Source organism: Mesocricetus auratus, unplaced genomic scaffold (assembly GCF_017639785.1).
Source record: "Mesocricetus auratus isolate SY011 unplaced genomic scaffold, BCM_Maur_2.0 Super-Scaffold_100014, whole genome shotgun sequence".
Lineage (NCBI taxonomy): Eukaryota > Metazoa > Chordata > Mammalia > Rodentia > Cricetidae > Mesocricetus > Mesocricetus auratus.
In genome coordinates this window covers 8580605-8596465 of record NW_024429197.1, presented here as the reverse complement: position 1 = coordinate 8596465, position 15861 = coordinate 8580605, and the positions used below count along the sequence as shown (strand labels likewise).

The 15861-nt window shown below is 40.8% G+C and overlaps 1 protein-coding gene across 1 annotated transcript in view; it reads right to left on the bottom strand.

Annotated features, from left to right (window-relative positions):
• Maco1 (macoilin 1) overlaps nucleotides 1–15861 on the bottom strand; it is a 67000-nt gene that overhangs the window by 37807 nt on the left and 13332 nt on the right. Inside the window, exons 2-6 of the mRNA XM_005079592.4 lie at nucleotides 10625–10766; nucleotides 9070–9196; nucleotides 4032–4155; nucleotides 1622–1800; nucleotides 33–534 (exon numbers count right to left, since the gene is read on the bottom strand). Coding sequence (XP_005079649.1) covers nucleotides 33–534; nucleotides 1622–1800; nucleotides 4032–4155; nucleotides 9070–9196; nucleotides 10625–10766 — 1074 coding nt within the window. The remainder of the gene's footprint in view (nucleotides 1–32; nucleotides 535–1621; nucleotides 1801–4031; nucleotides 4156–9069; nucleotides 9197–10624; nucleotides 10767–15861) is intronic.

The following is a 15861-nucleotide window of genomic DNA, read 5'->3' as shown; positions in this document are numbered from 1 at the left end:
GCGTGGCAGAAGTGGGAGGAGTGTGCACTTACCTTACCAGCGCATCTGGCTTGCTTAGCTGGTTGTTAGGAATACAGTTCTCCATTAAGTCCTTGTGTGCACTTGGGCTCTTGCTGGTGCACTTCTGCTTCTTCTCGTTTTTACTAGATGAGGAAGGAATGCTTCCGTTTGTGGCGCTGTGACTTCGAGGTGAGGAGTTCACAACTCCACTGGCATTTTTGTAATTTTTTGAGGAAGCAGTGCATGAGTCCTCTTTTAAAAGATTTTCTGTACTTCCCACAAGATCATTGTTTAATCTTTTACTATTGATATGGTTTTCCATATACTCAATTTCTTGTATTTTAGAGTCTACAGGTTGTAGAATATTGTTGTTATTTATTCCAAGATTATGTTTTTTGGCATCCTTGTCCTTTTCTTTCCCTTTTTCTCGATATTCAATTTCTGGCAGCGTTGTGGAAAGTTTTTTGTTGGCTGGGATGCCTCCATTGTGATGTATAAGGATTGAGGAATCCATGTCCGGCAATCCTTTGGCTGCTACAGTACCAGAAACAAACCAACAAACAAAAACACATACTGGAATATTTAGCTTTTAAAAACAGACTACATTGATTTAGTAAATATATTAGCTAGGCCTAGAAATTTACTACATTAATCACAGTAGAAATTTAGAAGCAAGCCAGGCGGTGGTGGCGCACGCCTTTGATCCCAGCACCCACAAGGCAGAGGCAGGTGGATCTCTGTGAGCTCGAGGCCAGCCTGGTCTATAGAATGAATTCTAGGACTGACTCCATAGCTATTAAGAAACTCTGTCGATCGACAGATAGATAGATAGATAAATAGATAGATAGATAAGATAGATAGATAGATAGATTAGATAGATAGATAGATAGATAGATAGATAGATAGATAGATAGATAGATAAAGCAGGACCGCATCTCCTTGTTCTGCCAGAAGGCAACATTGCATGTCCACACAACCATATTGCTTATACTTTGGTTCTTGACTTGCATCAATTATGTCATAAACAAGATATATTTTGTAACAAAATATTTATATTTTTAAAAATTAAAAATAACAAAATAGGGGGTGGAGAGGAGGCTTAATAGTTAAGAGCACTTGTTGCTGTATGACCTGGGTTCAATTTCAGTACCACATGGTGGTTCAGAACAAATGATAACCCCAGTTCCAGGGCTCCAGACTACTACACATATAATCATGCAGAAAAATAATCCATGTACAGCTGGGCGGTGGTGGCGCATGCCTTTAATCCCAGCACTCAGGAGGCAGAGGCAGGAGGATCTCTGTGAGTTAGAGACCAGCCTGGTCAAAAGAGCTAGTTCCAGGACAGCCTCCAAAGCCACAGAGAAACCCTGTCTCGAAAAACCAAAAAAAAAAAAAAAATCCATGTACACAAAAATAAATATATGTAAAACAAATACCGCATTTAGAAGCAGATGGCCTTCAGAGAGCAAAATACTGCACTCACATTCTGTATTTCATGATCAAACAATGGCCCCAAGGAAGAATCAGAAAACTGGAAAATCTAAACTCTCAGCCATTTTTTAACTGATGGAAAATTTGACTAGCTTATTAGGCCCACAGCTTCAGAGTAAAGACCTACCTTCCTCGGCCTCCTTTTCTTGCTTCTGCAACATTTGCTGTTCTGGAGGGAGGGCCTGCTGAAGAAGCTGCATGTAAAACTCGTTCTCCTTTTGAACTTCTTTTTGCTTCCTTAACCGCATCTTGTAGCTCACATAACTTTTGAAGCCAAAGCCCAAAGTCACCACAGGGTACCCAATACTAGAAAGAAGACAGCCCAGCCAATCATTGTAAGCTCAAAACAAACAACACATACGTCAAGCACATAAAGTTACTGAGACTGAAAATTAGAAAATCATTTCTAGTTGATGATAATTAACCCATACCCACAGGGTTACAGGTCTAGTGGGTCATAGGAAAACATTTCCCATCACACTTTAGGGTTCTTTAACTCTAGGGGTCCTCACAGGGACTGACAGATACAGCAGCTAACATCTTTGAGAAAACAATGAGCATTATAATTTAGGCATCTTTATGTTTTTCAGAATGAAAAGGTATCTGGACATGATGGAGCCTGCTCACAAGAACTTCGAGGCTATGGCTACACGATATCAAGCCAAAGCTGTACCACAGATCAGGGAAGGGCTCATCAAGCCCCACCCTTAGTAGAGGGACTGTTAAAGTTACCCATCTTTCAGTGGATAACCTACACCCATGCACATACTGGCAGCACTGAGTGGACCCATGAATTTAAAAAATACATGAAGTTGGAAGAGATAAGTATGTGTGTATGTGGAAGGTATAATAGGGAGAGTTTGGGGAAAAGAATCAACACATTATATTCATGCATGAAATTCTCAAACAATAAAATTTTGAAACAGAACTAAATAAAGAGTAGAAAATTTTATGGGTAGCCAAAAACAGTCATAAAAAAATCAAAAGGCACGAGGTGATAGTGGTGCACGCCTTTAATTCTAGCACTCAGGAGTCGAAGGCAGGCCATCTCTGAGTTCAAGGTCAGTCTTTGAGTTCTAGGACAGCCAGGATTACACGAAGAAACTCTGTCTTGAAAAACAAACACAAGGCTGGGCAGTGGTGGCACGACTTTGATCCCAGCACCCAGGAGGCAGAGGCAGGAGGATCTCTGTGAGTTCAAGACCAGCCTGGTCTACAGAGCGAGTTCCAGGACAGCCTCCAAAGCCACAGAGAAACCCTGTCTCAAAAAGCAAAAACAAAACAAAAATGATAAAAAATTGTTTTATGTGGGCATTGGTGGCGCACGCCTTTAATCCCAGCACTTGGGAGGCAGAGGCAGGTGATCTTTGTAAGTTCGAGGCCAGCATGGTCTACAGAGCTACTTCCAGAACAGGCTCCAAAGCAATACAGAGAAATTCTGTCTAAAAAAAAAAAACAAAAAACAAAAACAAAAGGGAATTACTTAATTTTTAACATCAGAAGATAGTCAATTTTAGGCAATAGCAATAAATTAATCTTGTGTTTGAAGACTAAAAGCAATAGCTGCTTCTATATAACTAACTCATAAACACTTCATCACACAGCAATTACAAAAATCACTTATGTGTGTCAGGAATCATCAGGGTTGTGTCCAAGTATTTACAACTCTAAGATAGAAAGTAAGCCGGGTGGTGGTGGTGCACGCCTTTAATCCCAGCACTTGGGAGGCAGAGGCAGTCGGATCTCTGTGAGTTCCAGGCCGGGCTGGATCGACAGCCTCAAAAACAATACAGAGAAACCCTGTCTCGTAAAAACAAAAACAAAAACAAAAAAAAAGACAGAAAGTAAAAGTACTTCCTCCAACCAATCAGACTGCCTAATGATTTTCCAAAGCTATAAACACTGTCAAACCCATATTAAGGCTCCTAAGTGTTAAAAGTATTAATAGTTTTTTAATTAGTTTAAATGTGGTTTCAATACAAATTTAAAGTGACAACGTTTATTTAATTCATTTGTTTGTAAAAAACTAAGAAAGTGGAAATAATTCTTATTTTTTAGGGGTTTGTACTTTTCACAATTGATATAAACAGAAATCAAGCTTATTCTCTATTATTTTTAGTTAAGGTGAAATGAAATATACCTCAGTATTCACTGATACTTCATAAGAAGAAATGTTCCCTTTAAAAGTGTTAACAGTCTAGCCACTTCTGTAAAAGACTGTGGGAGCTTTAAGACATGGCCATAGCTCACCAAGAGTTTTTGGAATCATCATCAAAATCATTTGTCAGATACTTACAAGCTTGGCATTAAATTAAACACTTGACACATTGTACCTCCTTCCCATAACCTCAGGAGGAAAGTTTAAAAGCTGATGCTTAAACACATGACAGGCTCAGTGACACAGCTGTTGGGACAGAGCTGGGGACTCCATCACTGAAAAGGTTCCCACCTTTACCAGCATGCTACACTGATACTAGGCTCAGCCCAACTTGCCATTCTACACTGAAATGGAGACTAAAAATATAGGTAATACTCACCAGTGAGCAGCAAATGGACGACAAAGGTCTACATGAAAATTTTTCAGATCTTTGAACCTAATTGCTGCTTCAATATAAACAAAGAGTATCCAGAGGGACACTGTAGGCAAACAGACTCCCCTTTCTGTGGGAAAGCAGCAGAGAGACAACCATTAATGAGACAGTAGCTGACACAACAGATGGATCGTCTGGGCGACTCAGTCAATGATAGCCACTTTCAACTAAACTCAAAAGCAATTTGATCTAAACTGAAAGCTTTTCTATGACAAACAAGCCCACAAACTCATTGACAAAAATAAAAGGTAAATGTCAGTCAGGAAATGTTAAAGATTCATAATCTTGAGCTGGAGAGATGACTTATCGATTAAGAGAACTGGCTGTTCTTCCAGTGGACCTAGGATCAATTCCCAGCATCCACATAGCATTTCACAGCTGTTCTGTAACTCCAGTTCCAGGGGATCTGATACCTTCAAGCACATAAAATAAAAGCTAAATAAATGATTTTTAAGAGTTTATTTTTAAGGATTCATAATCTTAATATACAAAGAGCTCCTAAAAAATCAATTAAAAAAAAAGGCAACCAAAGTTGAGTATGGTACAGTATGTCTACCTGTTGTCCCAGTACTTGAAAGACTGAGGCAGGAGGATGGCTTGAGCATAGGATTTTGAGGCCAACCTGGGAAAATAAATGAGGTCCTGATACAACAAGCAAATAAAACCAATCAAAACCACAGAGGGTATGGCCCAGTGGCAGACCACATGCTTAGGCACTGGGCCTTGGCTTCAACTCCAGTGATCCTACCCACAAAAAAGAAAGAAAAGCCGCTGAGTGTAGTGTAGCAGTGCACACACCTTTAATCCCAGCACTCAGGAGATAGAGGCAAGCTGAACCTTTTTAGTTCCAGGCCAACCTGGTCTGCAGAGTGAGTTCCAGGTCAAGACTACACTGTGAGACTCTGTCTCAAAAAAAAAAAAGAGTGGGGGGTAGATGGAAAAATGAAGAAAATTCCTAAGTCATAAAAAGAAATACAGATGGATAAAATATGCAAGGAATGTTCAACTTTCACAACACTTTAAGGGAAATGCAACTTAAACAATCAGGTTCCTAATTTAACTCATTATTAAAAAAAAGATTAAAGCCAGGGTGTATGGGGATATAGTGGCCCACATCTTCAACCCCAGCACTTGGGAGAACTAGTCGGGTGAATACGACTTTAAGGCCAAGCTAGTCTACAGATAGTAGTGAAGGGAAGGCATGGGAAAGTTTTACTCTCAAACTAGACAACTATGTACATTACGGTGACTCCTTTGGGAGACAGCTTGGCAGTTTAAGTAAACTTTAAGTGCCTGTACTTGTAACCTAGAAATCCCAATCCTAGATCTCACCCTGAAAGAAATACAAGACACAATACCCATTGTAAAACCACTTACAATAACAAAGATTTCACTTAAATGTTCACTAACAGAAGCCATTTAATTATGACAAAGCCACACAATAAAATGTTGAAAGTTTTCTAAAGAATGAAGATCTGGCCTAGCATGGTAGCCCACACTTTACTCCAGCATTAGGGTGGCAGAGCCAGGCTGGTCTCTGAACTACAGGCCAGCCAGGGTTTGTACCTTTTCTGACAGTAAGAAGCATTTGAAAAAAACTTTCTTCACAGGGGTAGATACTCGTTTAAGTGAGCATGAAAACACTAGGGAGGTGAAAGCAACTTGCATCAGAATAAATAAAATACAATGTGCAAGCTGTGTCCGTCAGTGTTGGAAAGGACCGCTGGAGAGTTTGTGAGCATGGATAACATAAGGGCCCAAGTTTACAGAGACAGGACTAAGTCTGCTTCTAAGAAAAGGAATCCAAGCACCTAAGCTAAATTAGGAATCTCTGTGATTCTTCAATCGCTCTTACAGATCTAACACACCCAAAATAGATATTTTCACAATTAACCAAGCCTTCAAATTAATTTCAAATTTTTTATTTCCAGCTGAGTATCGCAGTACATACTTGTGATCCAAGTACTATGGAGGTAGAGGAAGGTGGAGCTCTCTGGGTTCAAGGCCAGCCAGTTAGGGTTAGGGCTAGAGATACATAATGAAACCCTGTCTCAAAACAAGTTATTTTTTAAAAACATTTCCTACTTTCTACATTAATTTATTAAGTTAAAATAAGTATAAAAATATTGCTGAAAAATAGGGAAAACTGAACAGAACATATTATTTCTCCATTTATTCAGTGAAGCTTTTAAAGTAAGTGTATAACCATATTACAGATTTTGTCTTGCTCCCTGGCTTTAACATTTAACAGTATGGAGAAAGGTTTATAAAAGTTGAATGTGGCCGGGTGGTGGTGGTGCACACCTTTAATCCCAGCACTCAGGAGGCAGAGGCAGGTGAGTTCGAGTCCGAGCTGGACCGACAGCCTCCAAAACAATACAGAGAAACCCTGTCTCCTAAAACCAAAAAAAAAAAAAAAAAAAAAAGAGCACCAGCTGCTGTCCCAGAGGTCCTGAGTTCAATACCCAGCAACCACATAGCAGATAACCATCTATAATGGGATCTGATGCCCTCTTCTGACATGCTGGCATACACGCAGACAGAACACTCAAACATAAAATATACAAATGAAATCTGAGGGGAAAAAAATAAAAAATTACCATTTTTGTGGCTATATACAATTTTATCTTCTTTTTTAGTTTTTTTACTTTTATTCAGGTATTTTGTGTGGGTGCATGCATTTGTACATGCCACTGCAAGTCTGTCTCTATAAACTTTTCAGAGTCTGCTTCCACCAATAGGATTCTTGGGTTCCAACTCAGGTCCTCGGGCTTTACAGCAAGTGCCTTTACCTAACGTCTTGTCAGCCCTTGTCAACCATTCTTTTTTGTTTTGTTTTGTTTCGAGACAGGGTCTCTCTGTGGCTTTGGAGGCTGTCCTGGAACTAGCTTTTGTAGACCAGGCTGGTCTTGAACTCACAGAGATCTGCCTGCCTCTGCCTTCCAAGCGCTGGGATCAAAGGTATGTGCCACCACCGCCCAGCTGCCAATCATTCTTAATCTCAAGGAATTTTAAATTTTAACATATGGAAAAAAAAAATTAGCCCTCCAAGTTATATATACTATACTCCTATTTCCCAGGGCCAATAAAAACATGGTATTTCTATTTCATGTAGCTTGTTTGTTTCAGCATTAACTATTTCAAAGGAAAAATACTTGGCTATTCCAATGTGTATGTCACTTTATGACAGTTGTTCCAATACCTGGGAATCCCAACAGGTGCTATTAAGAGCTATGCCATTAGTTTCTTCCTCATTGAAACAACACTGAAAAAATTAGAAAGGCTGTCATTGCCTAATAGAGTCCTAGCACATTTGGGCTGGAACCTCTGAGACATTTAGATTACCCCATCTTCAGGTGACAGAGAAGAACCTGGGATTTAGAGACAGGGATGCAAACAAATGGCCCAGGAGAAGGAAATACAAGTGAAAACTGATTAAAAAAAAGTCAGTTCGAGGCCAGCCTGGTCTACAAGAGCTAGTTCCAGGACAGCCTCCAAAAGCTTCGGAGAAACCCTGCCTCAAAAATCAAAAAAAAACAAAAAAAAACAAAAACAAAAAAAACAACTCTTGAATTAGATTGACAACAGCCAACTTGAGACCATTCTGAGTGGCTTGAAACCAAGTCTGATCCTACAGGGGAGAAACCATGCTCCCGGTGGAGAGCGCCAACAGCAGGGCTCAGCTGTTTTCTGCAGTGGCCAGCACCACTTTCAGCAGCGCTGCCTAAAGGATGCCGCTGCTCCAGACAGCGTTTACTGTCTCATGTGCTCTCAGAACCCAACAGATTACAGCTGGGTCTGAGAACCATGTTTCACAAAGCTCTGCAGACAGTGACTGAGGACCAGTGCTCATGCCAAGTATGTTTTTACAGTGAGTTGGAGCTGTCAAAATACCTCTTCTGATCCTGGTTCAAAATAACAGGATAGCTCAAAAAAAGAAGGAAGCTGACTGTGTATCTCTATCAGTAAGAATCTATCTGAAATACAGTGCAAAGAATTAGGAGCACAAAATGGGAAGACACTTAAAATGCCAGACAATTAAAATCTCATGACATCAAGGGTATTTTTTGCCTTCGGAAAACAAAGACTAAGAAGTTATGACAGGATCTGTCAGCTGGGAGGGAGGCCACTCATTCAGAGTGGTCCTATGAAGTTTGGCACTGTGTCAGGCCCCCTGAAAAGCCAAATCCTGTCCATTCCCATATGCTTGGATAAATCCTTTTTGGATCCCTAAGAATCACTAAGCCCCAAACTGTAACATCATCTTGAGTTAAAAGCACAAGGAGGACACTTGTGACCAAGTATAGAGAACTATTTTCTCCTATGTAGGCCCAAAGTGAATTAAGAGAGGCAGAAATGGCTGAGGAGTCCATACCATTGCATATTTCAAATTGTAGAAGGACCACTATGTACCTGGGATGCTGAAGAGATTTTTTTCTTTTTTTGGTCAAATTATTGGGTACACATAATGACTTCTATCCCTCCTTTCAATACTGAAATGCTGTTAACGGTTTTCTTGTATGGTACATTAATGTCTTCAACTGCTCCTAAACACAAATCACTTCAACACTTTTTAAGTTGGCATCTTTGCAACTGATTCAAATAATTAATTCAAGTTAATTATTGATTCAAATATTTTTTAAAACAAGAAAATCCATGTAAAAAGTGTATAGCGCAAGACATGGTAGAGTACACCTATAATCCCAGAATTCAGGAGGCAAAGACAGGAGGATTGCTGTGAATTGTAGGGTGGCCTGGTATACATAGTGAGTTCCAGGACAACCAGGATTACCCAGTGAGAACCTGCTTCAAATAACCAACCCTACAACCATCAAGCAAACAAAAACCCACAAACCAAATAACATATTAACATGTTTTGGAGAAACGCAACTTTAAAATGTCAATCTTAAATAGTTCATCCAAAGAATCCACATTTTAAAAACTTGCATCTAAAATTTCTAACCAAGAAGTCACTAAGACTTACCTGTGTGCCATACGTACTGGACCCATACATATGTGCTAGCAGCAAAAAAAAGCCATTGTATGGGAATGAAGAGGAGACATATGATATTTGATGTAAATGCTACACAAACAAAAAATACTGAGAAGGCCTAAGGAGAGAAAATAAGGGCAAATTAAAATCATATTTGAGAATTTGTAATTTTAAGCACATTATTAAAAATCTTTGAATAAAATCACTAAATATAGAGCAAGTTAACAAGAAATTCAACACTTAGAATAGACCATGTAGAAGTGTTGGTTATTAGCTTGCTTGAGCAGCACATATACTAAAAAGCAGTGGCTAACTCAACATTAAAGAGTGCTATTGTTGGAGGTTTTTAAGCCACGGGGAAGAACTGGACCAGAACTAAGGTTGGACCACAGTGAACTCATTGGAATGCTTTAGGCAGGTTACCTGAATGAACAAGAACTTTAACACTGAAAAGCCTCCTGTTTTCTCATAAACCATTCCTAAAGAGTTTCATTCTTAAAGGAGAGACTTGTTAGAATGCAGATGAACTAAACATGGGCAAGAAATATGCTGGTGGTAATATTAACAATGCTGCCTTCCGCTAAACACCACTATTCATTACCACTAACACAAAGGCTTGAAGTCATCTTTTGGAAGCATGGATTTGCTCTGACCAAAGCGTCAGGCCTGGATTGGAGAGTTAGTTGTAACATGTAGCTATGGAACACAATAGAAATAACATATAAGTCAAAAGAATAAGTTCAGGCTATGCCCCAAATTCTAACTGGATAGTTTAAAACTTGTAGTCTGGAGACTCCTGGAAGAGCTTTCCAAACAGAGAGACCCTTCCAAACAGAGAGCTCTAAAAAAAAAAAAAAAAAAAAAGAGCCACTCTTATATTTTATTTTTAAGTAGTTATTTTCAATGAATTAATACATATAATCTAATCTTCATTTTATTTTTTTCTTTTTCGCTTTTTAGCTGCTGCTTTTTATTTAATTTTCATTGAGAACAGGGCCTCTGTAGCCTGGTTGGCCTGGAACTCAGTTTTAGATCAGGCTAGCCTGGAATTCACAGAGATCTTCCTAATTCTGTCTCTTGAGCACTGAGATGAAAGGCGGGTGCCACCACCCAGCTTGTTTACTTTGTAACCCACATTAACAGAAGCTCTTTGGAGTTTCCAGTAATTTTTAAGAATATAAAAGGAATCTTGAGGTCAATGAGAATCACTGCTTTAATTCAATTACAACCTAGTGATGGGAACTCCAGAGCACTTTAGAGTAAGACTAGGCAATACCAAGTCCTCCACTGATGCCTCCCTCTTGCAACCTCCACCCAGGCTCCTCACTCGTCTCAAGTGGGAGAGGAGGAGGAAACAGAACCACGGATCAGTGGGCTTAGAACAGTCAAGTTTTAATCCTCAGGCCCAGTTAGCTCATCCCAAAACAGGCACTTCAATATTGCTACTAAAATCCATTTAAAACAGGTCAATATCAGTCACTGAAGATACTCTCTTAATTAGAAGAGTAAATTCCTCACAGTTGGAGATTATGCAATAGAAACATACCAGTCCCTGGTATCTGAAGGAATCATAGACGCTTCTGATGAAAAGCCAGAATGGCCACAGATATTCAAATCGGAACTCCAGGACAAAGTCTGCAAGGAGGACAAGTGCCCACACTACCAGGAATTTCAGGTATAAAAATGTGCTGCAAAACATAAAAAGAAGGGATTCAAGGTTATGCACGAAGAACCAGAAATAGTAATGTACTGCTTCTGTTTAAAATAGATATAAGTAACTTTATTTACCACAAGCACAATGGAGATAAAGCTCAGAAAGCTGCTACTGTGGCTTATCTGAACTGTAAAAGCCTCCTTACTCTAAGCCTTGCACTGTCAAGATCAGATGATGACCAAACCTGCTCAACTCCATTTAAGATGGGGGAAATAACGCTAAATCTCACCACCCCTTTAAAACTGTGCTAAGTGTCTGACTTTAAAATACTGCAATATGCTCAGAATGACATGGCTGAAAATGTCATGGCTGAAAGGCTCCAAATGTGCTGCTTCCTCAGCCTCCACACCTGCTTGAGAGCAGGAATTTCTCCCTGTGCACCTGTGTGCTCCAAGAACTCTGTGCTTTTCTCTCTTCTTTTGCTTCCCTATACAGCATTCATCTGCACTGAGCAAACAAGGCATAAGTGACTTCCCAAATATATGCCAAAGCTAATTCATGGGGCAGACACCAGTCACTACCAAAGACTGCGGGCACAAAAACGTCTGTTAAAGGAAACATCTTCAAACACTTGAGGTGTAAATGTGTGTTCTGAGTTCCCTCCTGTTCATGTTAAAGAGATACACACTTTGAGAAGTCAGTATACATATATAACTACTGTACTGAGCTCAAAATAATGGATGGATGGATGGATGGATGGATGGATGGATGGATGGATGGGTGGGTGGGTGGGTGGGTGGGTGGGTGGATGGATGGATGGATGGATGGATGGATGGATTGTAGAGCTGAGTGGTGGTGGTGCATACCTTTGATCCCAGCACTCGGGAGGCAGAGGCAGGTGGATCTCGGTGAGTTCCAGGACACCCAGGAGAAACCTTGTCTAAAAAAAAAAAACAAAAAAGGTTTCTAAAGCAGGCACGGTAGCATACCCTTACAATCCCAGGACTGGGAAAGCTAGGAGTTCCAACCTAACCTGAGCTAGAAAGACTCTATCCTAGAAAAATAAATTTTATAAACTGACTATATGAGTACTGGTGAAAATATAAGCAGCTGAGAATGAATTTCCACACTGTGGAGGGGATGATACCCAAGAGAAACACACACTTGTCTACAGACTCATGGAGGATATTTATTACCAACAACTGCAGCCAGTTAAAGACCAAAGGTAAATTAACACAGAAAAAAGTAGGGTTTTACACCAAGTAATACTATTCAGCACCCACAGGAAATAAGCCATTCAGGAGAAAGCTCAAAACTATCCCCCAAAAGATGTGCAAAAACACAAGTAAAGCTTCAGGAAATTGTTAACTGGTCTAGAGAGCAAGAAAGCACTGGGGCAGGCTGGAGAGATGGCTCAGCAGTTAAGAGCACTGGCTGCTCTTCCAGAGGTCCTGAGTTCAATTCCTAGCACCCACATGGCAGCGCACTATTGTTCTGGGGGATCTGGCTCACAGCCATCCACGATGAGATCTGGTGCCCTCTTCTGGCATGCAGGCATACATGCAGACAGAAAAGTGTATACATAATAAATAAATCTAAAAGGAAAAAAAAAAAAAGAAAGCTCTGAGGCAGAGAGGTAAGAACCAGGAATGGTAGTAAACACCTTTAATCTCAGCAAAGACCAATCTCTGTGAGTTTGAGGCCAGACTGGTCTACTAGAGAAAAAAACTAGCAGCAGGAGCAGCAGCAGCAGGCCAAAAGGTAGTGAATCCTGTCAGACAAAAAGCCTAAGAACTTTTGCTACGAACAGGACATCTAGCCAAAGACCTACCTGGCTGCAGTGGCAAGAGGCTGTCTGTCCCCTATAAGCCACTGAATGTGCCACCTGACTGACCAGTTCAACCAGGCTCTGGACTGGCAGACAGTTTCCCAGCTGCCTAAGTCATCCCACAATTACAGACCAGAGACCATACAGGAGTAGCCAAGGCTGCTGGCCTGTGCTAACAGGAAAACTGCTGGCAAGAGGAACAAACATTCCCCGCTAAGAGACCACCTGTCCTTTGAGTGGGGTCAATACTGTCACTGTGTTGGTGGAGCATGAATATTCAGCTAGTAGTGATTGTACATTATAGACCCAAAGGAACTGCTAGTCTTCCTGCCTTATGTCCAAAGGTGGGTCCCTTGCTGTACCAGGGGGCAGGCCAGGCTGGGGCAGCTGGCCACAAGAAGCCCCCACCACTGCTTTCACACAGGTTAACTCAAAGACAAAGGCCCTGGCTAGGCTAGTGGAAGCTACCAGAGCCAATGACAAAGACAGATATAATAAGATCTGTTGCCACAGGGAGGCAATGTCCTGGGTCCAGTTAGGGGGCTCAAGACCTGGCTCAGAGGTTAAATACACTGGCTGCTCTTCCAGAGGACCTAAGTTCAATTCCCAGCACCCACATGGCAGCTCACAACTGTCTGTAACTCCATTCTGGGGAATCTAGCTCCTTCACATGGACATACATGCAGGCAAAACACCAATGTACATAAAACAATAATAAATAATTTTTAAAAAAGAAGTGCTTTTTAAAAAAAAATTACCCAGGTAGAAAAAGTAAAGGCCAAAAACTTTGCCAACAAAATGGATTAAATGTACACTACTGAATTTTCTGCACATAAATGTAATGTGCAAAGTGCCCTTCAGGAGATAGTTCAGTTAAGACCACTTGTTAATTCCCCAAACCCACACAACAGCTCACAACTGTCCATAATTCCAGTTCCAGGGGATTCAACATCCTCTTCGGGCCTCCAAGGGCACCAGGCATGTACATGGTGTAAAGATATACATGCAAGCAAAACAAAACACTTGTAGACATGAAATATAATTATTTTTAAAATTAGGGTTTTTTTTGTTTTGGTTTTTGGTTTTTCAAGACAGGGTTTTTCTGTGTAGCCCTGGCTGTCCTGAAACTCACTATGTAGACCAGGCTGGTCTTGAACTTGGAAATCCACCTGCTTTTGTCTCCCAAGTGCTGGGACTAAAGGCATGTGCCACCACAGCCTAGCTTTAGATGCTCTTTTAAAAAAAGGGGGGAAAAAAAAGCAAATTGGCTCAATAGTAAAACAAGAAAAGCATAAAAACAGCTTACCCTGAAGACCCAAGATCCACAGGGGAAGGAGAAAAAAGTTGAACATTATCCTCTGGCTATAGGCATGTGAATACCAACCTTCCTTTTGTGCACACATACACACACAAAAATAACAATGTTTTTGTTTTGGGTTTTTGTTTGTTTGTTTTCTCGAGACAGGGTTTCTCTATGTAACATCCCTAGCTGTCCTGGAACTTATTCTGTAGACCAGGCTGGCCTAGAACTCACTGAGATCAGCCTGCCTCTGCCTCCCGAGTGCTGAGGCTAAAGGTGTATGCCACCACCTCCTGGCACTTTTTTTTTTTTTTTAAGCTTTCTAGTCTTGTATACTTTGAAATGCAAGCATCCCTATGCTGATGTGATCAAACTAACCATCTGAGTAAATACAAACAAAAAAACCCAAGGTATTTTCCCTTCTGATTGTAGAGATTGAATCCAGGGTCTTGTAAAGACATATGCTCTATCACTTGGTGATACTCTTAGCACAAATCAAGATCTGTAATAATTAATTAAAAAACATTTCTGGCCAGGCGGTGTTGACGCTCGCCTTTAATCCCAGCACTCCGGAGGCAGAGGCAGTCGGATCGGAAAAAAAAGTTAAAAAAAGAAAAGAAAAGAAAAGAAACATTTCTGTAGATACAGAATGGTTTATATGCTTGAGTACAAGAAGGACAAAAACAAAATTCAGTTGGAGGATTCTCTGTGCCCTATGAAGCCACATAAGTAGAAGACAGCAAGAATAGGAGTATGATATTTAAACAATATAGAATTTGCTGTCTAGTGCTAATTTCTTTTATTTTTAATTTTATAATAATTATTTTGTGCAGGAGCATTTTGCTCTCATGTATGTATGCACACCACAAGTGAGCCTGATACTCAAGGAGGTCAGAAAAGGGTATCAGACCCCTGACACTGGAGTTCCTGATGGCTGTAAGCAGACATGTAGATGCTGGGAACTGAAGCCAGACCCTCTGCAAGATTGCTCTTAATCACTGAGCCATCTCTCCACCCGCTACTGTTGAAGTCTGACATAGAAATCAAGGAGCCCAAAGTAAAGAAGCCACTCCAATCCGTCTGAAGTTCCACCTTCAGTGCCACTGCACTACGGCTGTGTGGGCCAGTCAGACAGCCCACCACTCCTTAACCCTCAACTATTACGGAAAGCAATGAGCATCTCAGTAGAAAGAACTGAGTCCTGCAGACACTTAGAATTATAAATGACTTCAGAACTAAAAAAATTCCTGTGGTTCAGAACTGTCTCTAGGAAAGCCAGTCTCTTGGCCATGTTTTAAAGGCATTTAAAAATGGCACCACGGGGGCTGGAGAGATGGCTCAGAGGTTAAAGAGCACTGACTGCTCTTCCAGAGGTCCTGAGTTCAATTCCCAGCAACCACATGGTGGCTTACAACCATCTACAATTCAATCTGGTGCCCTCTCCTGGCAGAACACTGTATATGTAATAAATAAATAAATCTTTAAAAAAAAAATGGCACCACGGGGCAGGCCAGCAATGGTGGCACACACGTTTTATCCCAGCACTCAGGAGGCAGAGGCAGACAAAGCCAACCTCACCTACAGATCAAGACTTGGAAAACCTGACTTGGGAGGAGTGGAGGGGGGCGGCGTGGGGCTAGCTGGAGGGGTGGAAGTATATAGTTCAGTGGTAAGCACTTGTCTAGCATGTGCAAGGTTTTGGGGTCCATCCCCAGCCATCACCAGCACAAAAATAGGCATAAAAGTGTATTTCTGTATTATGCAAACTGGTAAGCATACACTCAGTAGCTTCTAGTTCCTTAAACAAATACCAGCCCCGTGACCAGGACACTTCTCTGCTAGGTGTCACAAAGAAAAAATGCATGTGTCTCTACAGACTCTCATGGGAATGCTGGGTTGGTTTACTCTCACCTACATATCTTTTTTGCATGTTTAGCCATCTGTCAAATGGTAATTCAAATCTCCACCTGAATTCTGGGTCCTACCTCTCCTTTTATTTTC